The 27,273-nt window shown below is 45.2% G+C and overlaps 1 protein-coding gene across 1 annotated transcript in view; it reads left to right on the top strand.

Moving 5' to 3' along the window:
• The window catches only part of PDSS2 (decaprenyl diphosphate synthase subunit 2), a 189,813-nt gene that overhangs the window by 82,613 nt on the left and 79,927 nt on the right, over nucleotides 1-27,273 (top strand). The window contains exon 2 of the mRNA XM_074946894.1: nucleotides 1,261-1,395. Coding sequence (XP_074802995.1) covers nucleotides 1,261-1,395 — 135 coding nt within the window. The remainder of the gene's footprint in view (nucleotides 1-1,260; nucleotides 1,396-27,273) is intronic.

The following is a 27,273-nucleotide window of genomic DNA, read 5'->3' as shown; positions in this document are numbered from 1 at the left end:
TAAACATAATTGTCACTGAGTCTAACACGGAAATGGTGAATTTTCGTATTTATAGAACTGTCAATTCAAATACCGTCCGAAAGATACTCTAGTTTGTCTTTGGATTGTAAAATGGTGGAAATGTTTTGTAATATACAACTATGGAGTATTCTGAGATTAGGTAATGTATGTTAGATTTTCTTACACATAAATACCACCTAGCTAAAAGATACCATAGATTTTCCTGGAGCACTGTTGTTATAAAGACAGTTATGATCTAATTTCTTCCGGAGATCAAGCCAGAGAATTATAGCCAGGAATGATATGGGATACAACCTGTCTAACCTACCATATTGTAAAATGAGCCTTATAAATGCTAAGGCTATGATAATATCAAAGATCATGTACTCAAGTTCATTGGAAGTTAGATTACTGCATAACACTTGTGGTATATAAAATTCTTTTACTCTAAACTTTTAGCCTTCTTTAGAATGCTGAAGAGTAGGCCTAGGAGGCAGAGATTCCAGAAATTTTGGGGTCCAGGAGGAGAGCAAAGCTTGTTTTTAAGCAAACTAATTTTTGAGCTGCCACCTTCTACGCAGTAATTAAGAATTGTTCATGGCAGAAACAGTGAGAGAGAACTGAATTTAAAGATAAAGCATTTGGAGCAGTTCTTCTGTTTGAACAAACTGTTAATCTTTCTCCAGTGAATTTAACTCCTTCACTTCTATGGAAATTTTCTTGTCTATTGTTCTCTATGGTTTTACTAAGTTTGTTCCTAAAATGCACTTAATCTTGTTGTTCTGATATAACCGGTCTGTTGTAAAAAATTATTTTTCGGTAGATTATAGATTTGGGTTGCACCCATCTTACATCTTTATGGCTGCTTTTGTTTTTTTTATACTTGGTAAAAATGTTTCATATTATTACTGTTGTACTGTATAACCATCAAATTATCTAGAAATATTCCTGGTGACAACTTTACAGAAGTGCTGGGCATACACTTCTCCTAGGAAATAGAAATGGGAATTCCAGATTGAAGTATTGTGTTTATTTGTAGTAGTAACATTTCATCATAAATTATGCAGTAAAGGTGACAAAAGATCTTGATTGAGAACTGCAGTTTCCTTCACCCACTGGTGTGAATAGTAGAGACTTTAGATGAAATTATGATGTCACTCTGAAGGCTGAGTCTTTCAATTTGGATTTTGTGTGAAGAGGTAAAATGGTTTATGAAAAATCCTGATCTTTTTCTTCCCCCTCCCCTCCTTCTTTTGGCAGACGGCTTGTGTATGATAGCCGGAATAACCTACAGATGCGAGGTTTGGTCGTATTGCTTATTTCCAAAGCAGCTGGTCCCGGCAACACAGCAGAGCTTTCTTTCCAGCATGACATGGTCAGCGGGATTTATTCCAGGTATGGTGCAATCTCTTACAGCAAAAACCACTGACATATGTTTATTGGACAGGTGACTTCCATTACATCTTAATGGCTAGTCCCAAGGCCATTGGGGGAAAGTCAATATTGATTTATGTAATTATAAAAGTTTAAAATTCCCTCTTAAAATACCAGATAAGTGTAAGTGTGCATGTGTGTTTGTGATGGTATACAAAGTGATGGCCTCCCTTTCCCCAACCTTTTGTATGTTGCTCTTCATTGTAAGTTGTCCAGGGTGGGGACTGTCTACCTACCTCTGTTTGTACAGCTCCTAGCATAACAGGGCCCTCATCCTGATAGGGGTTTCTGGGATCTTCCATGATAGTAGGATTTTTATGAGAGCAGGGTCCCATGCTCTGTCCTGGCTGTTTGGCAGTTAGCTATCCCTGGAGCTGTGCTGAAATCATAAGTGATGTTAGAACTGGTAGAAAAAATTAGAAATGTTGACAAATTTTTGAGATTTTATTTGAACTTTGGTGGATCCCCCCCATCCCCCCCCCCCCCCCAAAAAAAAAAAAAAGGTTTTCTTCATCATCTTTGAAATTTAATTTTATTTGTGACCAGCTCTGATGCTGATAGACCAAAAACATGCAAATGCACAGAGGCATGTTTATGACCGGATCTATATAGAAATAGTGATTAAAGTACCCTCGTATGCTTTGATCTGCTCCACTTTGGAACAGGAGTACATCACTGTGCACTAGGGAAAATTGAGTGCATGGAAACAGAGTCCGTATGACAGCTAGTGCACTGTAGATTTATACCCCAGCTTTTTGCACACTGTTAGTCTAGGTCAGTGTTTCTCAACCTGGGGCGGTCACGGGAGAGGTTTAGGGAGGTTGCAAGCAGGCCTGGCCTTAGGGAGTATGAAGCAGGGCAATTGCCTGGGGCCCACGCCACGGGCGGCCCAGTGAAGCTTATTTACATTTTTCAGCCCCAAGCCTTGAGCTTAAGGTAAGGGGGTGCAATTTTTTCTAGTTTCGGGGTGGGGGCATTGGGTTTTTTTCTGTAAGTCCAAAGCAGGTCGCCAGCAGAAAAAGGTTGAGAAACACTGGTCTAGACAAGCCCTAAAAACATGCAAAAATATATAGTGGAGGTTTTGTTACAGAAAGGCTGTGTTGTCACCTTAACTGGTTAGTCCCATTCTTGTTTGTTTTTTGCACATAATGTCCACTTAAGCTATGCACCTGTTTTCTATATGTATACAAATAATGCAGTATGATACCATAATTCTAATTAATTATAGTATAGGAGGTATTGTAGTTTGGTTTGTAAATTATTTCGGAAAAGCTTATCTTAAAAATGCTTAAGACAGGGGAGAGGGAAAACAGTCTAGATAGTCCTGAATGTGGTCATTTTGAGAATGGAGATTCACTTTAAGCATTTAAAGCTGTAATTAGACAAGTGACTTGAAGAAGCATTTAAAACACTGAATTAATAATGGGCCAACTGGTGCAGCTCCATGGACATCAGTGACACTATGAGAAGTTAAGCCAGTTGAAGATCTAGTACAATAATTTAAGTGTAAAAGGAAGACACAACCATAATAATATCTAGAATTAGTCAGACACTCAGAAGATGAAAGACCTTTAAATGCTCCTACGCAGAACATTAGGGTTCATTACTGGCTGCAAAAGTGATAACAATGGAAATGTGTTAAATTTAAATCTTCTGTGACACTTCAAATCTGTACAACGTGAAATATGGGAGCAATAATGCATTCTAGTAATAATGCTGAGGCACTGTTTATTTTGTACTATATATGGGCCAGATACTGCTCCCATTGAAGTCAATGTGGGTTTTGCCATTGGTTTTAAATGGAAGTAGGTTTGGGTCCTCTGTAGTTTTGTGAGCTTGTGTAACGCTTTGTGGCTCTCCAAGGACACATTGTATATGGAACTTATGCCCAATCTCTCTTTTTCTCAGTTAAACAGATAAAATAAAAAGGACAAAATGCTTATAAAATCAAGGTCTAAAAGCCATTTGCAATTCCTTTATGTATTATAAATGCTATTTTACAAAGACTAGTTTCCTGAATAGGAACCAAGGGACACCATTTTCCATCCGTGTAGTTTTCTCTCAGATCTTGGTAAGGACACAGTCGCTATTTTATCATGATGCTGGTATGTATGTGGAAGTTAGAGGTGCATATCGAAGGCAGAATACACCCCTTGAGGATATGAAACAAGAAACTTTATTTTACTTATTCCTTTTTATTTTATATACTTTTAACACTTTTCAGACTATGGAGAATACTTGTTGGAAATATATTCTTTCAGGTTATTTTCAACTCTGCTGTAAATTATACAGTCTTTTTTGTTGCCATACTATGTAATTACTTCATCTATGTAAATATGAAAAATGCAGGAAATATTATTTCTGGCACGGTAAAGAGCATCTTCATTGCCTGATACTTGAATGCTGTGAATGGACATTATGTTGTAGGCTTTTAGCTATTGGCTATGGCTCACTTGATCTTCGAGCGGTTGGTAGTGATTAATTCATTGCTTTCCTGAAGTCCTACCCTGAACTAAATTGTTCCAATACTAGTCAGAGATTGTACCAGCCCAACGTTTCTTTCCTGTGTTTGCTTTGGAATCCATGTCTGTGTTCTCTTTAAATCTCTGTCCCCAGAGTGGTAGCCCTTAACTATCAGCCTGACATATTTGATAGCCAATATGTTGAAAATATAATTTGGGAAGAGAAGAAGAAAGGGGATATATGGTAGAATATGCTTTACCCATTTAATTCAGAAAAGGATAAGTCAGTTGCACTTTATATTTTGGAATGAGGTTTAATGATCATGAATTTTTCATCTTCCATGTTCTTGAGCAAAATAAAGTATAAATAAGCAGTATGTATAATCTTATACAAAATAGAATGTCACTGAGTAGTCGATTTAGATTAGGCCACTATTTATTTCTTCCTATCTCCAAATTAGTCAGTGTGTGGGACAAATGATCTAAATATAAATATGGGGTATCTGTTTATTTTTGGTGCATTTTTATTTTCTTTGTGTGTAAGCAAAGCTTTAGTTGGTGTTAAGTAATTGTAAAAAACATCAAACTTGATTTTAGTTGCACCAAAGAGTCTCCTTCCCCTCCAGTTCCCATATATAGCACTTGTATATTTCTACCCCATACATAAAAAATGTAAATAAAGTATATTAGCACATGGCTTTTCTTTTTGTTGCATTATGTCTCCTGTTATCCTTCCTGTTCCTGCCATTTTGTCTTTTTCTCTTACTATCTTTTCCCTCCTTCCACGTAATATGAGTAGTTCTGCTTATGGAGAGCCCACACTACTGGTTATATTGTATAAAATCCAGAGAGTTGAGAGGTATGGTTCTCCTTCTCAGTTCTGTAATTTGAAATAAGGGAGTGGATGCCCAAACTTTGATAGACTGCTGCTGCTAATTTACACATAAAATTACCTACACATTTTTTTATCAAAAACAAGTGTAGAATCCTTATACTTGCAGGAAGCAAATTCATTTCTTGTCTGAATTCACCAGGGATGGAAATCTATTAGATTTAGACTGACCTGCAGTTACAGGGAGGAAATGGCCAACTGCTGCAATCTAGGAGTCTGAAGCGGCATTTGTTCCCCCCTCACTACCTAGCCCAGTGAAATAAAGCATAGTAGAAATAAACAGAACATGTTGGATGGAAGTGAAGAGAAATAAAAATACTGGAAACAAGAAATAAGGTAGTCTGACATGGCAATGTATTTGTATGTAGAAGTTCAGAGTAAACTCTGAAATGCAGAGTATTATCAGCAAATGGATAGGCTTGTTACCACAGCATAAGGACAAGACTGGGTCTCAGCTGCAGATATGGCAGAGATTTATCTTATTAATGGGAATGCTAATTGGTGTTTGACTTCTAATTATAGTAACAATAGACCTTAACAATCAATCCTCACCTCTACTGGTTCACATTAAGTCTCTTCATCATAAAAGTGATTTCCATCAGGACTTATTGTTCTTATCCATATCATCAGCATAGGTACAGTATCCTAAGTAATATGTGCTTTGAGGCTCAACTAATTAAGAAGTGCAGAAAATGTGTAATTCTAAAATATTCAGCACCTAAGAACGTATTAAGTAGGATAGTATTCTTAACAAGATTGTTTGGTTGAAACATAAAGGAAAACATGATGAGCATGAAATCTATCCTAATTCTTTAAGGAATTTACAGTTTTGTTTTCCATACCTTAATAAAAATTGAGGAAAATCTACTAAGAGGTGGTCTAAGCGAGTATTTTAAAATGATTTTATTTAGCTTTTGATCTACAGGATTAATCCTTTGAGTTGCTTCATCTAATTTACAAGAGGAGTCTCAGGAGATGAAAAGCACATCCAACCTGATTACATATTCCTATTGATCATCTTCCACCCGCAACAGTAAAAATCAACTCTAAATACAAATCTAACAGTATTACTAATTCATTACAACCATTTCTTCATTAGCTTTTGATTGTTTTCAATATGTGCAATATTCACAAATACAGCAATTTATATGTTGAATAAGTGAAAGGAATATAATGCAGAGTACATCAGAAATCCTTGCAGTAAAGATTACAAAGGACTATTGTAAGAACATAAAATAAAATCACTTCTACAAGACAGGAGTGTTTAGAGCTAGAAAACTGGATATGCAAAGAGCTACCAGCCTATCTAGAACTGAGTTAAGTTCATTAAATATCATAACAGTTTAACGCTCTTAGTCAGGGCTTTTCTGTGATTCCTTAATGGTGGAGTTTGCCATAGAATCCACCCCTTGCTGCAGCATTCTGATCAAGAATCTAAGTTTTATGGTTGTGAAGAAAACCTTCCACACACAAGCCAACGCAGTGGTGTAAATACCTGAAACAATAACTTTGGAAGGTAAGACCTGTTTGTCCCTGGGATCAGTGGGGTGCTCACTCTGAAAAATCGTCAGCATTAACTATTTCACTGCTGATGATTTAAGCAGAAACATGCAGGTAGTGTGCATGTTCTGTAATCCCAAAATCTCTCCTGCTCTTTCCCAAAGCTAAAAATACCAGCTGTCCTCAGCAGCTAAAACCCCCAATTTCTCCCTGACAAATTCTACAAGTTCTTCTTTGAGTGCTTGCTCATATCGATTCCAATGAGGTGTGCGCGCGCCAGGTTCATGATTGTCAGAAGATCTTTACCCTAGCAACACCCGGTGGGTCGGCTGAGGCGCCCCCTGGAGTGGCACCTTCCCGGTGCCGAATATATGCCCCAGCCAACCCAGCTTCCCCTCAGTTCCTTCTTACTGCCCGTGACGGTTGTTGAAACTGTGGCGCGCCAACCCCTGGCCCAGACAGGACTTCTTTAGAAGACGCGGCTGAGGTGGTAGGCGGAGACAGTCTGGTCAGCAGATGGGCCAGAGCCAGGGTCCCCCCCCAAACCATCGGCAGGACCCAAACAACACTTTTGAAGGTGCGCCTGAGGGCGGAGAAGCAGTCTCCTTCCCTGCCTTTCTACAGTTGCCTCTCCCATTTCCTCTGTGTGTGGTTCCGTATAACATCAGACCGCTTGGTCCTACGCACGGTGGAAAGTGGATACAGCCTTCAATTTGCTCCCCCCCCCTTCCTTCCCTCCCCGTCCCTCTTCAGGGACCCATCTCATGAGTGACTCCTTCTATAGGAGGTGCAAACGCTCCTAGCTATCGGAGCGATAGAGGAGGTTCCAAGGGAACTGAGGGGCAGGGGGTTTTACTCCCGATATTTCCTAATCCCCAAGACAAAGTGGGGGCTACGGCCCATTCTGGACCTGCACAGACTCAACAAATTCATGGTAAAGTTGAAGTTCCGCATGATTTCCCTGGGGACCATTATTCCTTCCCTGGATCCTGGAGACTGGTACGCCGCCTTTGACATGAAGGACGCGTATTTCCACATAGCGATTTACCCGCCACACAGGCGTTTCCTTCGCTCTGTGGTCAACCGACAGCACTTCCAGTTTACTGTTCTTCCTTTCGGTCTATCCACGGCACCAAGGGTCTTTACGAAGTGTATGGCCATCGTAACTGCCTTCCTTTGTCAACATCTGATCCAAGTTTTTCTGTACCTCGACAACTGGCTCATTCGGGGCCGCTCCAGGGACCAGGTGCAATCTCATGTTCAGTTCACCATAAGCATGTTCAGACAGCTAGGCCTGCTGCTCATTGTAGAAAAGTCCACTTTGGAGCCGACCTTCATCGGCGCAGTCCTAGATTCCAGACTCAATGTGCTTCCGGTAGAAATGCATGGGCTTCAGGCCCTAGTAAACATCATCGTGGCCTGCAAGGCTTCCCGACCTCGACAGTACGGACGTGCATAGGTCTCCTGGGACACATAGTATCTTGTACATTTGTGACCAGACATGCCAGACTATGCCTCCGTCCACTTCAGGCCTGGCTCTCAACCGAATACCATCCAGGCCGGCATGGCATGGACACGGTGGTCACGGTACCGCAGGACATCTTAGGCTCCCTGAACTGGTGGCTGAACCCCAAGTCAGTAGTCGAGGGGGTACCATTCCATGCCCCACAGCCCTCCCTGGCCCTAACCACGGACACATCTTGTCTGGGTTGGGGCGCTCACCTCGGGAACCTTTGCACGCAGGGCGTTTGGTCCACACAAGAGAGATCCCTGCACATCAATGTACCGGAGCTCAGAGCAGTGCGCCTGGCTTGTCAAGTATTTCACAGGCACCTTCAGGGCTGTTGTATTGCAGTTCTCACAGACAACACAACGGCAATATTTTATATCAACAAACAAGGGGGAACACGATCGTCCCCCCTCTGGCAGGAAGCCATTCTCCTGTGGGAATTCTGCATAGCCCACTCGATCCATCTGGTGGTGTCTTTTCTCCCAGGAGTCCAGAACACCTTAACAGACTGCCTCAGCAGATCCTTCCAGGCTCACGAGTGGTCGATTCGCCTGAATGTCATCCACTCTGTCTTCCAGAAGTGGGGGTTTCCCCACATAGACCTATTCGCCTCCCGCGAGAATCGGAAATGCCAGGTGTTCTGCTTTCTCCAAGGACACTTCCCGGGTTCCCTATTGGACGCCTTCCTAATACCATGGAAAGACCACCTGTGTTACGCCTTTCTTCCATTCCCATTAGTCCATAGGGTCCTGCTCAAGTTGCGCAGGGACAGAGCCCGCTTAATTTTGGTCACCCCGGCGTGGCCCAGGCAGCACTGGTACACCACTCTCCTAGAGCTGTTGGTGGTCACTCCAATTCCACTTCCGTTTTGGCCGGACCTGATCACGCAGGAACACGGACGACTCTGCCACCCTGACCTGCGATCCCTCCACCTCACAGCGTGGATGCTGCATGGCTAGCTCAATCTGAGCTACGTTGCTCCCGCTCGGTGCAACAGGTCCTTCTGGGTAGCAGAAAGCCGTCTACCAGATCCACATATTTGGCCAAGTGGAAGCGTTTTTCTGCTGGTGTGCTCTGAGTGATACGGCCCCCCTGCAGGCGTCAGTACCTACTATCTTGGACTACCTCTTGTCCTTGAAACAGCAGGGCCTGGCAGTTTCATCCATCAGAGTACACCTAGCAGCAATTTTGGCCTTCCACCCAAACGAAAATGGGCGCTCGGTCTTCTCCAATCCCATGGTCAGCAGGTTCCTCAAGGGATTGGAATGCCTGTACCCACAAATTAGGCATCCAGTCCCTACTTGGGACCTCAACCTGGTCCTATCCAGACTCATGGGTGCCCCGTTCGAGCCGATGGCCACCTGCTCGCTCCTCTATCTTTCCTGGAAGACAGCCTTCCTCGTAGCTATCACCTCGGCGAGGCATGTGTCTGAGCTTAGAGCCCTCACGTTGGAACCACCGTACACGGTGTTCCACAAGGACGAGGTACAGCTTTGACCACACCTGGCCCTCCTTCCTAAGGTGGTCTCTGCCTTCCATGTCAACCAAGACATCTTCCTCCCGGTCTTCTATCCGAAGCCACATGCCTCTCGACGGGACCAACAGCTGCACTCCCTAGACATTCGCAGAGCCCTCACCTTTTACATCAAGTGAACAAAACCTTTTAGGAAAATAACTCAGCTGTTTGTTGCTGTGGCAGACCGGACGAAAGGCCTCCTGGTCTCCTCCCAGCGCATCTCGTCCTGGATCGCATCATGCATGCGTGCGTGCTATGACTTGGCTGGTGTCCCAACTACACACCTTACTGCCCACTCCACCTGGGCCCAAGTTTCGTCCTCCGCTTTCCTGGCTCATGTACCAATTCAGGAGATATGTAGAGCAGCAACTTCGTCATCGGTACGTACCTTTGCTACCCACTATGCGATAGTCCAGCAGTCAAAAGGTGATGCAGCATTTGGTTCAGTAGTTCTGCACTCCGTGACATCTCACTCTGACCCCACCGCCTAGGTAAGGCTTGGGAGTCACCTAATTGGAATCGATATGAGCAATCACTCAAAGAGGAAAAGCAGTTACTCACCTTTTGTAACTGTTGTTCTTTGAGATGTGTTGCTCATATCCATTCCAAACCCGCCCTCCTTCCCTTCTGTCGGAGTAGCTGGCAAGAAGGAACTGAGGGGGCGCTGGGTCAGCTGGGGCATATATTCGGCGCCTCAGCCGACCCTCCGGGTGTTGCTAGGTAAAAATCTTCTGATGATCGTGCACGCGGCGCGCACACACCTAATTGGAATGGATATGAGCAACACATCTCGAAGAACAACAGTTACAAAGGTGAGTAACCGTCTATGCATTTTCAGTACAGATTTCTGAAGTACATTGAAAATTACAGGAATAAAATTATAGAAAATTAAATATTACAATAATACTGATTATATTTTCTTATTTGATTCAGTCAAAAACTTCTATTTAATTTAAATTATGTTATCCTAGAATTTCCAGTCTGCTGCTCTGGAGTGAGGCAGAAAACTTGTGGAGTATACTGGTCCCTCCCCATAATTTGGATAGGGATGGAATATATTTATATTTAATTTTTGTTAACAGCTTATTTCTGGATTGTGTACTAGTTGTTTAATGCCACAGATGGGTCTAGCTACTAGTGCATGTCTTTGTAACTCACATTAAGCTTTGCTCATTATAGTTCTTTGCTAAATCTGTTTATTTAAAAGTGCTGTGATTTAAAAGTACTGTACAAATATATAAAAGTCCCTGCCCTGAAGAGCTACAATCTCTGTTTAAGCCTAGAGACAACAGGTAGATAAAACAAGCAGACAGCGGGTACACAAGGAAACAATGAGATACCGCTTGTCACCATGGAATACTGTAGTGACAGCAAACCAGCTGCCTAATCCTTATTTAATTGTTTATAGGCATGTCAGGAAAAGAGTTTTTAAGGAGACATTCATCTGAAGTGGGACAATGAGGTGTCTTTGTGACTATTTGCAGGAGCTTCTCCCATGCCTAACAGATGGAATGGGGTAAAGCATCAGATGATGATTGCATTTTTTTTAAAGGGCAGTCAAGCCTGGCACCATGTGGGAGCAGAGATGAGGGTTGACAGTTTGAATCTCAGTTGTGAATGGCTTTAAAAGTGAAGACAAGTCATTTTTGTTTGATGCCGCAATGACGGGGGAGTAAGTACAGAGAGGCAAAGAAGGGGTGATGTGGTCAAAGTGATAAGCCATAAAAATGATCTTTGCAGCAGCATTTTTTATGGAGGTAGATGGGGCAAGATGGGATTTGTCAAGGCCAGAGAGAGGAGTATGTTGCAGTAATCAAGATGCAGGATAAGAGCCTGGGTAAGAGATTTAGTTGTGTAGATGGGGAGGAAAGGTTGAATCTTAGAGATGTTAGGAAGCAAAATAAAGCAGAGGTTTTAGGACATGTCCTGGATGTGACAATCTAGAGAGAGGTCTGAGTTGAAAATGATGCCCAGGCTAGGGACAAGAGTGACAGGGAGGATGAGGATGGTACTAATAGGAGATGGGGGGGGGAGATTTGTAGGAACAATTCAAATGCTCTGTTTCAACCATGTTTACTTTGTTTTGATGGCTGGACATCCACCAAGCGATGTCGGAAAGACAGAATGAGATTTTAGCTGGGACAAAAGGAAACAGGTTGGGAGTAGAAAGGGAGAACAGTCTTTAGCCATAATGATGATAGCTGAAGTCCTATTTGCAAATAAGGTCGCCATGAGTTAAGGAGGAGAGGGAGAAAAGGTGTCCAACGTGAATCTATTTTTATTTTCAGGTACAATGTCCTTTTACATTAAGAAGATCCTTATTCTTCCTTGGTAGTGCCTTGCCCATTGAATGGCAGCTAAGTAATTGCCTCTAGGGTACTAGAGTGTTGTATAACTTCTGACCATGCCCAGCCACTGCTAACTTAAGGACTAGAGTTAATTTCCAAAGTAAATAAAAAAACAATGCACAGCAGTGTGAAGTTAGCAAAATATAATGTAAAGGAAAGTGAATTGTGTTTGAACACAGGGGTAAACGCTTCCAAACCTGAGAGCCTACAGTTAAGCTCTGAAATACGTGGTCTGAAGTCACAAGTACTCTCAAATCTCGTTGACTTCAATAGGAGCTGCAAATACTTAGCAGCTTTGAAAAGTCTGTCCCTAAATATAATTTATAAGTGGTCTCATTGAAGTGCCTAAATGACTTAGGAGCACAACTTCATTGACTTTCAGTGGGGTTTTATTCCTAAACCATTTAGGCACTTTTAGGCACCAAGGGTGGGTTTTTCAAATATGAATTTCAGGAGGTTAACTTTAGGCACTCACATTTGAAAATGTTGGGTTCCATTCCAAATTTTGGAGAAGTGTGTGTATTACTGGTCATAGACCCCCTCTAGCCTGTCCCAGTTTGGTCTCTTCCCCTGCCCTCATGCTCCCACTTCAGCTTACCCACCTCCACCCTTCAGGGTCCTCATCCAATCTTGGTCTTGTTCTCACTCCCCACCACCACTGGCTCTCAGTTGTCATCCCCCAATCCCTCCCCTGGCTCCTAGTCCTCTTGCCCAGCCAATGTGTCTCTGTCCCCCACCCCCTGCTCTTTCCCCTTCTGTAGTCTAGTCAAGTCACTTCTTCCATGCTTCCTGGACACCAGCAGGAGGAGCATTAGTCTCCTGTGTCTGTTTTATTGTTCCATAAGTTCCAAAGCTATGAAGGTTTCCATTGTTAAGTCAGAAAAATGTCAGTTCTGAAATTCTTATTTTATATTAATTGAATTAGAAAAACAACCATCAATAACCCCTCTGGTAAAACTTCAGAAGTAGCAGTGCTAATAAACAATTTCATTTTATGGACCTCCAGGGAGGATGCCACAGATATTGCGTTGATTCTTAGAGGCTGTTTATTAGCTTACAAATCTCTCCCCAACACCGGGCTGGAGCAACTATCATTTGAATTAGTTGATACCATTTTTCTCTTTATTAAGATGCATAAACTGGATCATTAAGACACCAAAAGATCAAAGAAAGAAAATGTTAAATATCTAATTTAACTAATATACATAAGATATTTTCTCTTTCCTGCCCAAAAAAGAAAAAAAACCAACAACAAAAAATTAAAATAAAAATCAGAACTAGCACCACTGTGGTATATAATTGTGGGAGGAGGGAGGTCCTTTGCAGGGACAGATTTTCATTCACAAAAGTACAAAGAAAATATTACACCAGTAGAAAATCTGCATTTATAATAATAAAACTTGGCTGACATCAATGTACCAAAAGGTATCTTATTAAGTTGATAAGGTCCCAGAGGCAGCAGTAGTTGTCTGGCTCCAAAGAAATTTGTATCCTTTCCCTTCTGGTGATTATATCAATGCAACTGGTGGAAGGGGCAAGGTCTCAGAGACAGCCTGCTGTCTCCCTTTAACTGTTTAGCATCATTCCATGTGCATTGTAAGCAAGATCCATCGGTTACATGGTTCTGTGTTGCAAAAACTGAGAATACAACAGTCTCATGGTAGGAAACACTTAGGTGTAGGGTAATAAGGTGTCAAAATAATTTTGAATTTTTAAAATCCGGTTGTGGGCAATGACAGCCATATCATAAATAGTGGAGCCATGATTTTTTTTATCATGGAACTTCAACCACCTGCTTGCTCTCCACTTACTAATTAGTTTCTCCTGAGAGTTATTCTAACATTCTAAGCAGCTGAGTTTTTTGCATCTGCTCCCCAAAACAATTACACCTGCACAACGCTCAGAACAAGCAAGAGTCAATCCTGCAGCAGTAACAACTTTCCATGTATAAAATGTTACAGGTTTAAAGTCTATTCTCTTCTGCTGCTGCATCAGGTTCAGGCCATAGGGAAGGGTCGACCTCAGGCTTCTAAGAGGAACGTGGCACTTGCTTCTAGCCCTGGAACGTCACGAGTAAAGGGACTTAAAGTTTGGATCACTCTTGCAGGTTATTGTGGCTCCCTCTGAAGCTTGTGCTGTTGGGCTTGTGGTAACTAAAACACCTGGCTCTACAGGTGAAAGGATAAAAAACAGAACAACCTAGTTTTTTAAGAAACTACAGTATTTCAGAAATAGTTTTTCTGTAATGCATGTATATGACAGAATACATGTTGGGGTGATATGAAGCTTTTATTGACACTTGTTTGTGAGGACCTGTGTAACTTGGTTGTGACTTCTCCTCTTAAGAGTAATGTACTCTTTCCAAATTCCATGATGATAAATGTTTGATATCACATGGGTATAGGTTCTTATATATGTATGTGTCACTCAGTTCCTTTCACTCACTAGTGGCAGAAGTATAATAATTCCATTGGATGCAATTGAGCGCGTTTGGTTCTAAAAATAGTTAAATGTTCTGCCATTTGATCAATGAGATTTGGTTCAATATTAGTGCTTTAGAATATATATTATATTTTGATTTGGACACAGCAAATTTTATAATTCCTTCAAGTAATTTTCCTGTTGTACTTTCTTCTTTTGTACACTCAGTTCTTCTTCGAGTGCTTGTTCACGTCCATTCCACATTAGGTGGCGTGCGCCACGTGCACGAGCGTCGGAAACTTTTTCCCTTAGCGGCTCCTGTTGGGCCGGCGGGGCCCCCCGAGTGGCACCACTGTGCCGTGCATATATACCCCTGCCGGCCCGACCCCCTCCAGTTCCTTCTTACTGTCCGTGGTGGTGTTGGAACAACCCCTCTCTCTCTCTCTCTCTCTCTCTCTCAGAAGAGCAGTACCTTAGCCTTTAGAGTAGCTGTTATCAGTTCGTTAACATACCTATTGTGGACACTTAAGTCATTAGGTGCTTGGAGGCTTCCAGCACCCGCCGCGGGGCATGCCATAGGCCCACGGCTTCAAGGCTTGCGCCACAAACCTATGCCAATTAGTGACCCCCACGACTTGTGTGTACGTTGCCTGGGGGACGGACATCAAACTGAAAGGTGTAGGATTTGCAAGGCGTTTAAGACAAGAACAAAGAAAGAAAGAGACTTTCGTCTAAAGCAGCTGTTGATGGAGGCTGCATTGCAGCTGCTGGACCTGGAGCGCCTGACGTCAGCTCAGGCTTCCTCGGTGCGTAGTGCCCTGGAGCCGTCGAGAGACCCAGCACCGGCTAAGCATCGTAAACTGTCGGCCCCGGAGCGCCAGGCTAGGCCCCGGCACCGCTCATCCTCCCCTGTGCAGCCCCTGGTGCAGCCAAAAGGAAGGCGCGGTCGTTCCCCGCACAGGAGGCCGGCACCTCCCAAGGCACCGAGCACCGATAAGAGCGGGAAGGCCGCGGTACCAGCGCTGACACCGGCGGTCCCGGCAGCACACGCCCCACCGAGCCCAGACCTAAGTGAGCTCAGTGCGGACGATGGGCTCGAGGGCATAACAGATCAGCCCTCTATGCCTGGCACCTTTGAGGCTGCAAAGGACCTCATCGAGCTGTCAGCGGTGAGCCCCCTCCCGTATGGGGAGAACCCTCCGGTGCCCATGCCTTGGGTGCCGTCAAGGGGTAAGCCGGCAATGGTGTGCCGCTCAAGGACACCGTCCCGGCACTGGTCTCGGTCGAGCTCCGACTCTGCAGACTCACAGTTGCCAGTGGCCCAGAAGGAGGTTGCGGCACCGGCAGCAGGTCGGCGCGAGGAAGCACCAGAAAGGGCACGCCGCTCTCCAGCACCCCCCAGAGACCGGCACCAGGAGGAGTTGAGATGGCCCTCACCAGAGAAGTCCCGCAGACTGTCCTGGTCCAGGGAACGCCGGCACCGATCCCGGTCCCGGTCCAGGTCCTGGTCCCAGGCCCGGGGATACTGGTACTGCTCCTGCTCCAGTTCGGCCAGGAGCTGCTCGTTCTCCTACCAGTGCAGATCGTTGGCACCACCATGGCCTTTGCGATTGGCATCGCCGCAATCTGCCACTGACTCCGGCCACTTTAGCTACCCTCACCGGGCCCCGGACAGCAGGGACCCTCAGGTGGGCTGGCAACCCCAATGGGGGCCGCCAGACTGTTGGCCCTTCTGGACCACGTGGGCCTATCAGGAGCGCCAAGGGGCCCTGTTAAGGGCAAGTTACTCAGTGCAGCGGTCCCGGTCCGCGCACCGACACCAGACAGTGCCGGGGGCTAGTTTCCAGGCCTCCAGCATCCCCCCAGGATAAACGGAAGAGACCGGCACCGAGTCTGGCGCTGTCCCATGGACTCCAGCCCCAGCCTGAGCCGGAGGCCCCTCCCATGGGAGAAGGGGAGCAGGAGGACCAACCGGAGGGGGTCAAGCAGCAGCTAACCTCCTCGTCTTCTCCGGATGAGGCGGTGGCAGGTACAGAGGTGTCTGGCCCTCCACCGATAGACCATAGAGCCCAACAGAAATTGCTGCACCGGGTTGCCCAGAACTTGGGGTTGCAGGCCGAGGAGATGGTTGAGTAAGAGGACCCCCGGTGGACATTTTGAGCCCCGAAGGTCCATCCAGAATAGTGCTCCCGCTCATATTGGACTGAATGGTCTTAATAAGACTATATGTCAGACCCCGGCCTCCAGCGTTCCAACAGCCAAGGAAGTGGAATGTAAATACTTTGCCCCTTCTAAGGGCTATGAGTTCCTGTTCTGCCACCCGAGTCCATGCTCCCTAGTGGTCTCAGCGGTAAACGAAAGGGAGTGCCACGGACAGCAGGCCCTGGCCCCTAAGGCCAAGGAGGTGAAACGCCTGGACCTTTTTGGCAGAAAGGTGTACTCATCTGGGGTCCTTCAGTTGAGGATTGCGAACCAACAGGCCATCCTCAACAGGCACAATTTCAACTCCTGGGCGGCGGTGGGGAAGTTTAAGGACAACCTCCCTCAAGGTTCCCAACAGGAGTTCACGGTCCTGGTGGACGAGGGCAAGGCGGTAGCCAAGACCTCTCTCTAGGCCTCCCTGGATTTGGCAGACGTGGCGGCTAGAACAATAGTGTCAGGGGTGGTCATGAGGCACTCGGCGTGGCTCCAGGAGTCAGGCCTGCCGCCCGAGGTCCAGACTACACTCCAGGACCTCCCCTTCGAAGGGTCCGGGTTCTTCTCGGACCATACAGACACGAGGCTGCACAGCCTCCCCCTCAACGCCAGTACCAGCCTCGCCATAGGCATGAGCCTTACCGTAGGCGAGGCAGGGATAACAGGTGACGGCGCAACAACAGCAGTAACAATAATGCGCCAGGCCAGAACCAAGGCCAGCACAAACCCCAGCCGGGCACTAAGCCACTTTTGAAGGTGCGCTCGAGGACAACGTACCAGACCAGTCACCGGATCCGTCCCGTTGTTTTCTGAACCGCCTGTCCCATTTCTCCCATGCGTGGTCCACCATTACGTCAGACCGTTGGGTCTTGTGCACAGTACGGAATGGGTACTCGCTGCAGTTCGCCTCCCTGCCCCCCCCCCCCCACTGCCCTTCCCCGTCCCTCTTCAGGGACCCCTCTTACGAGCATCTCCTAGAGAAGGAAGTCAGCTTGCTGCTAGAGGCGGGGTCGGTAGAGGCGATGCCGCACAGCTTAAGCGGGAGGGATTCTACTGCTGGTACTTCCTCATCCCCAAGGCCAAAGGAGGCCTTCGCCCCATCCTAGACCTCCGCGGGCTCAACAAGTTCCTGGTCAAGGCCCGGTTCCACATGGTCTTTCTGGGCACCATCATCCCTTCCCTGGATCCAGGGGACTGGTACGCTTCCCTTGACATGACGGACGCATACTTTCATATTGCCATCCATCCAGCACATCGGCGGTTCCTACGTGGACAAAGAACATTACCAGTTTGCGGTTCTCCCGTTCGGTCTAGCCGCGGCCCCAGTGGTGTTCACGAAGTGCATGGTGGTGGCCTTTTTACGGAGGCAGAGAATCCGGGTATACCCGTACCTTGACGACTGGCTCCTGGCAGGCCGATCTTAGGCAGAAGTGCAGGGCCATGTGGAGGTGGCCCGGAGATTGTTCTGTGAGCTAGGGCTCCTGGTCAGTGTCTCCAAGTCCATACTCGTGCCCACGCAGAGAGTGGAATTCATAGGGGCGGTCCTGGATGCGGTGCAGGCCAGGACAAGCCTTCCTGTATCCCGATTCCAGGCTATCCAACAAGCAGTGGCCTCCCTGCGCCAGTTTCCAACAGCAACGGCCAGCTGCTGCCTGCGGCTGCTGAGCCCCATGGCAGCATGCAGGCACGTGGTCAGGCATGCCAGACTGAGACTCTGCAGGTGTTGCTCACTGAGGTGTACCGCCCTGTCAGGGACCCCCTGGACTTGGTAGTGACAGCCCCAAGGGACGTGCTGGACTCCCTGCTGTGGTGGCAGTCCCAGCCTGTGGTTTGCAAAGGCATCCCCTTTGCCGCCTCACAACCGGACCTGACACTGGTGACAGATGCGTCAGACCACGGATGGGGGGCTCACCTGGGGGACCTCATGACACAGGGGTTGTGGTTCGGAGCAGCGTGGTTGCTCCATATCAATGTGAAGGAGCTCAGGGCGGTTCATCTCGCCTGCCAGACCTTTCATGCCACTCTGAGTGGTCACAGCATGACGGTTCTGGCAGACAACACTACTGCCATGCTTTATATAAACAAGCAGGGCGGGGCTTGTTCCTCGCCACTCTGTTGCGATGCTCTCCTCCTCTGGGACCTTTGCATAGCCCATGTGTCATAAATATAAAGGGAAGGGTAACCACCTTTCTGTATACAGTGCTATAAAATCCCTCCTGGCCAGAGGCAAAATCCTTTCAACTGTAAAGGGTTAAGAAGCTAAGGTAACCCCGCTGGCACCTGATCCAAAATGGCCAATGAGGGGACAAGATTCTTTCAAATCTGGAGGGCGGTGGGGGGAACAAAGGGTTTGGTCGGTCTGTGTGGTGCTTTTGCCAGGAACAGATCAGGAATGCAGCCTTACAACTCCTGTAAAGTTAGTAAGTAATCTAGCTAGAAATGCGTTAGATTTCCTTTTGTTTAATGGCTGGTAAAATAAGTTGTGCTGGATGGAATGTATATTCCTGTTTTTGTGTCTTTTTGTAACTTAAGGTTTTGCCTAGAGGGATTCTCTGTTTTGAATCTGTTTACCCTGTAAGGTATTTACCATCCTGATTTTACAGAGGTGATTCTTTTACCTTTTCTTTAATTAAAATTCTTGTTTTAAGAACCTGATTGATTTTTCATTGCTCTTAAGATCCAAGGGTTTGAGTCTGTGTTCACCTGTACAAATTGGTGAGGATTCTTATCAAGCCTTCCCCAGGAAAGGGGGTGTAGGGCTTGGGGGGATATTTTGGGAGAAGACGTCTCCAAGTGGGCTCTTTCCCTGTTCTTTGTTTAAAATGCTTGGTGGAGGCAGAATACGGTTCAAGGAGAAGGCAAAGTTGGTACCTTGGGGAAGTTTTTAACATAAGCTGGTAAGAATAAGCTTAGGGGGTCTTTCATGCAGGTCCCCACATCTGTACCCTAGAGTTCAAAGTGGGGAAGGAACCTTGACACCATGCAGTTCACTTCGAGGTGTCCTATCTCCTGGGGGTACGAAACGAGCTGGCGGACTCCCTCAGCAGGTCGGACCTCACGTACGAGTGGACGCTCAGGGCGGACGTCGTGCTTTTGCTCTTCCGCAGGTGGGGGTTTCCCCGGGTAGACCTGTTTGCTACCAGGGCCAACGCCCAGTGCCTTCAGTTCTGCTCATTCCAGGGCCGCAGCCTGGGCTTCCTCGCGGATGCATTTGCGATCCCGTGGAGAGGGGGCTTGATGTATGCCTTCCCCCCGCTCCCCTTGGTGCACAAGGTCCTGCTCAAGGTGTGCAGGGACAGGGCAGTGGTGATCCTCATCGCCCCAGTCTGGGCCCGCCAGCACTGGTACACATCACTCCTAGAGCTGTCGGTGGAGGCCCCAGTAGTCCTACCCCTACACCGGGACCTCATTACACAGGATGGCGGGCGGCTTCTCCACCCCGACCTACAGTCACTGCACCTGACGGTGTGGAGGCTCTGGTTGCCATTACCTCGGCCAGAAGGGTGTCCGAACTGAGGGCCCTCACCTCTGAGCCACTGTACACAGTATTTCACAAGGACAAGGTGCAGCTCTGGCTGCACCCCTAGTTCCTCCCTAAAGTGGTCTCCCAATTCCATTTGGGCCAGGACATTTGTCTGCTGGTGTTCTTCCCGAAACCCCATACGGACCTGAGTCACCGCAGCTTGCACACCCTGGATGTGCATCGAGCGCTGGCGTTCTGTTTGGAGTGCACTAAGCCCTTTTGCAGATCCACGCAGCTGTTTGTGGCTGTAGCCGAGAGGATGAAAGGCCTCCCAGTGCAGAGGTTTTCGTCTTGGATTACAAGTTGCATCCTGGCGTGCTATGAGCTCGCAGGTGTTCCGGCCCCGGCGGTCACGGCCCACTCGAGCAGGGCGCATGCGACTTCCACAGCATTCCTGTCACAGGTCCCGATCCAGGAGATCTGCAGAGCAGCTACCTGGTCCTCCGTGCACACCTTCACGACCCACTATGCGGTCAACCAGCAGGCCAGAGAGGACGCGGCAGTTGGCAGAGCGGTCCTCTGAGCAGTTGTTCCATGACTCCTACCCTCCTCCAGAGGTAAGCTTGTGATTCACCTAACGTGGAATGGACGTGAACAAGCACTTGAAGAAAAAATGATTACTTACTTTCTCATAACTGTTGTTCTTCGAGATGTGTTGTTCACATCCATTCCACCACCCACCCTCCTACCCGTCTGTTGGGGTTGCCGGCAAGAAGGAACTGGAGGGGGTCAGGCCAGCAGGGGTATATATGCATGGCGCAGTGGCGCCACTCGGGAGGCCCTGCCGGTCTGATGGGAGCCACCAAAGGAAAAAGTTTCCGACACTCGTGCGCGCGGTGTGCATGCGCCTAATGTGGAATGGACGTGAACAACACATCTCGAAGAACAACAGTTACGAGAAAGTAAGTAACCTTTTTTTCTGTTCACACATTTAATTTTATCTATATGTCTTGCTCCTTTCAGTTTGGTAAATAAAAGATTTATTCTCTTAAACAGGTCTACTCATTTGGCAGGTGTCCTTTCTTAATAGGCTTCAGTTGTATAAAATAGTTCAATGTATTTAACGTGTCATTAGTACTGAATTCGTTAACATTAAGGTTACTGCACCTTAACTTCCAGCTACATTGAATACAATTATATACCAACTCCTTAGAGACAATGTTTTGAAGAAACACTTGGATTGCTAAGCAGTCACTGAGAGGTTTGCTGGTGTCTGTACATAATTGACATGACACAGTAATTGGAATCTGTATTATCCCAGTGCGATTTCTCTCACACAGTCATTGCAAATAACGTTTGAACTGAATTTCAAAGGCTTGAGGCCTGAGAATCAGCCAATACAGAGAGAAAAAATATGGCCATAAAATTACTTGATTTTATCTTATTAGTAATCTCAGTCTTCTTTCAATAAGTGAGATCTTGTACAGTTCCGAGGCATTATATCTTAATTTAGGGATTTAAAAGTATTTTGAATTTATTTTCAATAGTAAACATACATTTGAGATTCAAAATGTTTGGTAGTCATTGTGGTACATTTATCATGAGATAGATGTTAGATCAGATTTCATGATTGGGTTGTTCATTGGGGAGTTAAAGGTTCTGAACTTAAGAAGAGAGCAAATTTAGATTAATTCTGGTTGGACAGAAGTCTTAATTGGTAAACAGTCATCCAGTAAGTAGTCTATGGCTGGCGTCCACTGTAGTTCTGAGGGAGGAGTCTTAGTAATTGCCAAAACTAAACTCCTGATTCTTTTCTCTCAAAGCCCACCCGCCTGCCTGTCACCTAATCCTTTAATCTTTGCTTCGTGTTTGCCTTTCCTTTTGACCCACACATTTAGGTCATGTCTGAATCTTATTGCTTTTTCCTGCATAACATCTCCAACATCTGACCTTTCTCTGCCTACTCTGCCAAAACTCTTGCCCCGCCTTGTTCCTCTCTGCAAATATCACCCTCCCTTCTCCTTCTCTTGGTTTCACAAAGTATCAATTAACTGTCACTCAATTCAGATAGGGAGGTATGTCTGTCAGGTTGAGGAAGTTTTTGGGTTGCAGCTGTGGGAGGGCACAGGTGTATCTGGATATTGAAGTAATTATGTCAGCCTGCATGGCATAGGTAAATCTGGACTTATGAGTAAGTGGACACTGAGTAGGTTTCCTATGATTAGCAAATAAGATTTTTCATGGTGCATTTAAACTGCTCATTTCACAGGATCACAACTTCAAGGGATTTGTCTTGGGAGCAAGGATTAGATTTCCCACAGTGGGGATATAATAAATGGTGGGGTTAGTTAACTCCCCTGACTCCACAGAGATTGGGAGTTGAAATAATAAATTGGGCATCGGGCCCCTCCCCTGCTTCAGTGCAGAAAGTGGTTGGATTTTCAGAGAACCTCAAGCCCTCCTTGGAGGGCTCAGTGGTTGCTCTGTGCAGTTGTCTGCATGGAGGAGTAGCCTTGTTTAGGGATTGGAATGGCTTTAGGTATTGGAATGAGAAAATGCTTGACATTGGTAACAGCTTGGCATAGGTGCTGACCTAGGAACAGTAAAAGGGATAATATAAGTTTTATGTGCCCTTAGGAAGGATCTTGCTTGAAATTAAAGATTTCATAAGTATGTGGCCACTAGGCCAAATATTTCTTCTTGTTGGCCTCCTGCCATTACCAATAAGGAATTAAACTCCATTCACTGTCTGAATTGTTTAGAAAGCTGTTTTAATACAAAACAATTATCACAATCCCCTATATTGTGGTTTTTGCTCTCCGCCTTCACCTTTAACTTAGTCCAATCCCCTGTGTACGTTATAACAGAGGAGACTTGGTTTTGTTTAATACTGGATGTACCTGTTTGCACAAATGTCAATTTGGCAGATGGTGAAGGAGTAGAGGACACAGTTGTGCCAATGACAAAAAATAAATTGACATGCATTAGACTGAACCTGATTAGCAGGTTACAACTTCCAGGCAGTGGAAACACTGTTCTTGTTGTCATGCCGGCACAAGCAATGGGCAAAACCCCTGTCCCTGTCCTGAAGGGTTTTAAAATCTACAATTTCTTCGTGGTATAATTTGTATTTTGTAGACTCATTAAAAGACTTCAAAATATGACTTGTCAACACTGCCTGCCACTCTGAATTTGGGGGTTTGGCTTCACGTTTTTAACCAGTATGAAGTGCATCCTCATTTGTCTTGACACAACATTGAGATGTTTGCCACTGAGAAATATATAACTGTCTTCACACCCACGCAGCTCTTAAATAAGTGTGAAAGCAAGAAAACAAAGGTCCCCAAATATTGTTTTCCAATTGGACACCCACATATATAACTGGGTAAATAGTGTTTTAAATGCCTTAATATGGGTGTGACTAAGAGATGCCATTCCAGTCTTTTCAGTAAATGCGTTTTTATCCTTCCATGAAATATTTAGCAACTAATTAGTTACTAATTACTAATTAACTATTTAGTAGACCACACAGCTACCACTCTGAAACATGAAATATTTAGTTGTCTTTTGTAAAATTTTAAACACTGTTTAAAGCAATAAACTGTGAACAAATGAGGAAATTCAAAGCCAAGTCTGACCGTTCATCTTCATCTTTTAATTTTGTGACTTTTATCACTTTGTGTCACAACCTTACTGTTTTTCATGTAATTTTTCTTTAATTAAATAATATAGTGTTTGCTTATTTAAAATGGTCTACCTTTGTTCATCTCAAAGCTATACTGGCCGTAAATATCTTTTTTCTTTTTAGTGCCCTGTTAGATAATAGTTGAGAAAATAATAGATTCCAGGGACCTTTGATCCACCATTACTATAAAATAAAATGCAACTTAATTTTTTTCCCCTGGCCGTAATGGTTTTAACCTTGTGTACTAATTTGAATGTGCTTATGGGGACAGAGTCTTAAATGAGACACAAATGAAGGAAAAATTGCTAATGCTGCCACTGTATATCTAATGAGCACTGTGTAATAAACCATAACCTATTCAACATTTCTGTGGAAAATGGTGTGATTATTTTGGATGGCTGGCCCTTTGTGTATGGCTCATTACCATCTGGCATAATGTGTATTGATAGAGCCTGTAATTGTCAACTCCTATTTGACATGCTGCCTTTAATAAATGTGACTTGCATGGCTGGAACCCACTAATGGTTATATGGTAAACTGTAATTAAAGAAAACGCGCGCGCACACACACACTATTTTTGTAGATGGTCTCTCTTTTTCTCCATTTTCTAGTCTTTCTTTGTGTATTTCCCACTTCAGCATGATCGTGTAGCACCAAGTGTGTTGCTTTGCCAACAGAGGCCTAAGTATCAAAAGAGAGGCATGAATCTTGAACAGTTTGTTTCCTCTTGCAGAACCTGCTTATAGTGAAATATTCTGAGATGATGATTCTCTGTGTATAGCAAAGTAGGATAAAAGTTGATATACTTGTGCTAGGATAATGGGATACCAATCATGATTGGGGCTTTTGGGTGCTACCATCACGTAAATGATAGATGATAATTGTAATGTGAAAAGTGCAGTTCTGGTTTTGATGATTCTTAACTTAGAATTAAATTATTCTCTGGAAGAAATGGATTCACTAATAACAAGTTTGTCTATGGCAAATAGGAAGCTTTATACTTGCAAGTATGGACATCAACATTAATGGTTGTAGCATCTAAGTTTTCATTTAAAAAAAGTTTCTTATCCTTATGGCTTTGATGATAACCTTGAAATGTGAACAGACTGTAAATTGATATAAACAAACAACTTCAGGAGGCTGCTGTTGCTGCCCACAGTTTTCCCAAGACGTTGCAGAAGGAAATTAGCAAGAGTCAGGTCAGTATTATTCAGAACACTATTGGCAGCAGTGAAACTGACAGGTCGGTTTCATGCTCCTGTTTGTCAAAACTGTGAGGAACTGCAGAGGCAGACACTAGAGCTGTTCACTTGGTAGAAACAAATACAGAGATCGGAGAATAATACTGTAGCAGACCCCTTCCCCACCCCACCCCACATCCCAACAGCAACCAAGAGGTTTTAGAGTAAGTGGAGGAAGCAGAGAGAGGGAATGCACCTTTTTCCCTTCCGTCAACAAGGGGTGGTAGAGGAACACTGGAATTTATCAGATTTTGACCTGTTGGAGACTACAAAAGTGAAAGCCACAGAATGGAGCCCAGGCACAGAACCCTGGAAGGAATTACTTGGGCATTGTCCTTGGACAATAGGTGTCAGTCACTTAAATTAGTCTTTGGTTAGTAGGCTTAATCCTCTAGCTGTTAGGCCGCTGGAAATTTTTTCAAATCCTTTGTGTGAGAAAGAGATGGTTGAGGAGAAAGAAACTGATGTGGCATGCTGGGGGGGGAGGAGTAGAAATTTCAGTTGGAGAGTGTAAAAGAATGTATCCCGTGTCTACACCCTACATGCAACTGTAATAATCTTTGTACAGAATATGCCTTGTGAGGTGTCATTTGAAAACTCAAAATTTGCTGCTCATTATTGTCCTGATAAAATGTCTGTGGCAACATTATATGTGAAGTTATAAGGTTCTACTCTATGGTGTTCTTAACACATGCTTCAAACTGACGTTGGCAAACAGGACTGCCTCAAACGAAGGAATGTGTTCTCTGCCTAATTTGCATTTAAGCAGTAAACAGAGTCATCAAGCAGAAAGCGTAGACAAAGAAACCTCAAACAGGTGAGGGAAAGCAGCAGGGAACATCCTTTCCTATAGACTCTTCGGCTATGTCTACGCTACGCACCTTTTAGCGACACAGCTGTGCTGCTACAGCCGTGCTGCTAAAAGGCGCGCAGTGTAGCTGCTGTTTGTTGGTAGGAGAGCGCTCTCCCTCCGACAAAAAACTTCCACCCCCAACAAGTGGCAGTAGCCTTGTCAGCAGCAGAGCTCTCCTGCCGACAAAGAGCTGTTCACGCTGGTGCTTTTCATTGGCAAAACGTTTGTCGTTTGGGGGGGTGTTTTTTTCACACTCCTGAATGACAAAACTTTTGCAAATGAAAGTCCAGTGTTGACAAAGCCTTTGTCTTCTCAGTTTCATCTGGAAATTACATGATGGCGTATGTCACATTGGTATATGTGTAGGTGAATGAGCCCCTGATGGTGTGGCTGATGTGGTTAGGTATTATGATGGTGTCCCTTGAATAGACATGTGGACAGAGTTGGCACCGGGGTTTGTTGCAGGGTTTGGTTCCTGGGTCGGTGTTTTTGTTGTGTGGTGTGTAGTTGCTGGTGAGTATTTGCTTCAGGTTGGGGGACTGTCTGTAAGTGAGGACTGGCCTATCCCCCAAGGTCTGTGAGAGTGAGAGGTCATCCTTCAGGATAGGTTGTAGATCCTTGATGATGCGCTAGAGAGGTTTTAGTTGGGGGCTGTAGCTGACGGCTAGTGGTGTTCTGTTACTTTCTTTGTTGGGCCTGTCTTGGAGTAAGTGACTTCTGGGTACCCTTCTGGCTCTGTCAGTCTGTTTCTTCACTTCACCAGGTGGGTACTGTAGTTTTAAGAACGCTTGATAGAGATCTTGTAGGTGTTTGTCTCTGTCTGAGGGATTGGAGCAAATGTGGTTGTATCTTAGAGCTTGGCTATAGACAATGGATCATGTGATGTGGTCTGGATGAAAGCTGGAGGCATGTAGGTAAGTATAGCGGTCAGTAGGTTTCTGATATAGGGTGGTGGTTGTGACCATCGCTTATTAGCACTGTAGTGTCTAGGAAGTGGACCTCTTGTGTGGACTGGTCCAAGCTGAGGTTGATAGTGGGGTGGAAATGGTTGAAATCTTGCTGGCATTCCTCAAGGGCCTCCTTCCCATGGGTCCAGATGATGATGTCATCAATGTAGCGCAGGTAGAGTAGGGGCATAAGGGGACGAGAGCTGAGGAAGCATTGTTCTAAGTCAGCCATAAAAGCGTTGGCATACTGTGGGGCCATGTGGGTATGATGGGATAACATGATTTTGGCAATTAATTGATCTTTAACTATTCATGGTAAATAGGCCCAATGGCCTGTGATGGGATGTCAGATTGGGTGGGATCTGAGTTACTACAGAGAATTCTTTCCTGGGTATCTGGCTGGTGAATCTTGCCCACATGCTCAAGGTTCCGCTGATCACCATATTTGGGGTTGGGAAGGAATTTTCCTCCAGGGCAGATTGGAAGAGGCCCTGGGGGTTTTTCGCCTTCCTCTGTAGCATGGGGCATGAGTCACTTGCTGGAGGATTCTCTGCACCTTGAAGTCTTTAAACCATGATTTGAGGACTTCAATAACTCAGACATAGGTGAGAAGTTTATTGCAGTAGTGGGTGGGTGAGATTCTGTGGCCTGCATTGTGCAGGAGGTCAGACTAGATGATCATAATGGTCCCTTCTGACCTTAATATCTATGAGTCTGTGTCCAGCAATGTCCCTCTGCCATGTACATTGGCCAAACCGGACTGTCTCTACGCAAAAGAATAAATGGACATAAATCTGACATCAGG

The sequence above is a fragment of the Natator depressus genome, chromosome 3 (assembly GCF_965152275.1).
Source record: "Natator depressus isolate rNatDep1 chromosome 3, rNatDep2.hap1, whole genome shotgun sequence".
Classification (NCBI taxonomy): Eukaryota; Metazoa; Chordata; order Testudines; family Cheloniidae; genus Natator; species Natator depressus.
This window is presented reverse-complemented; position numbering and strand designations above follow the sequence as displayed.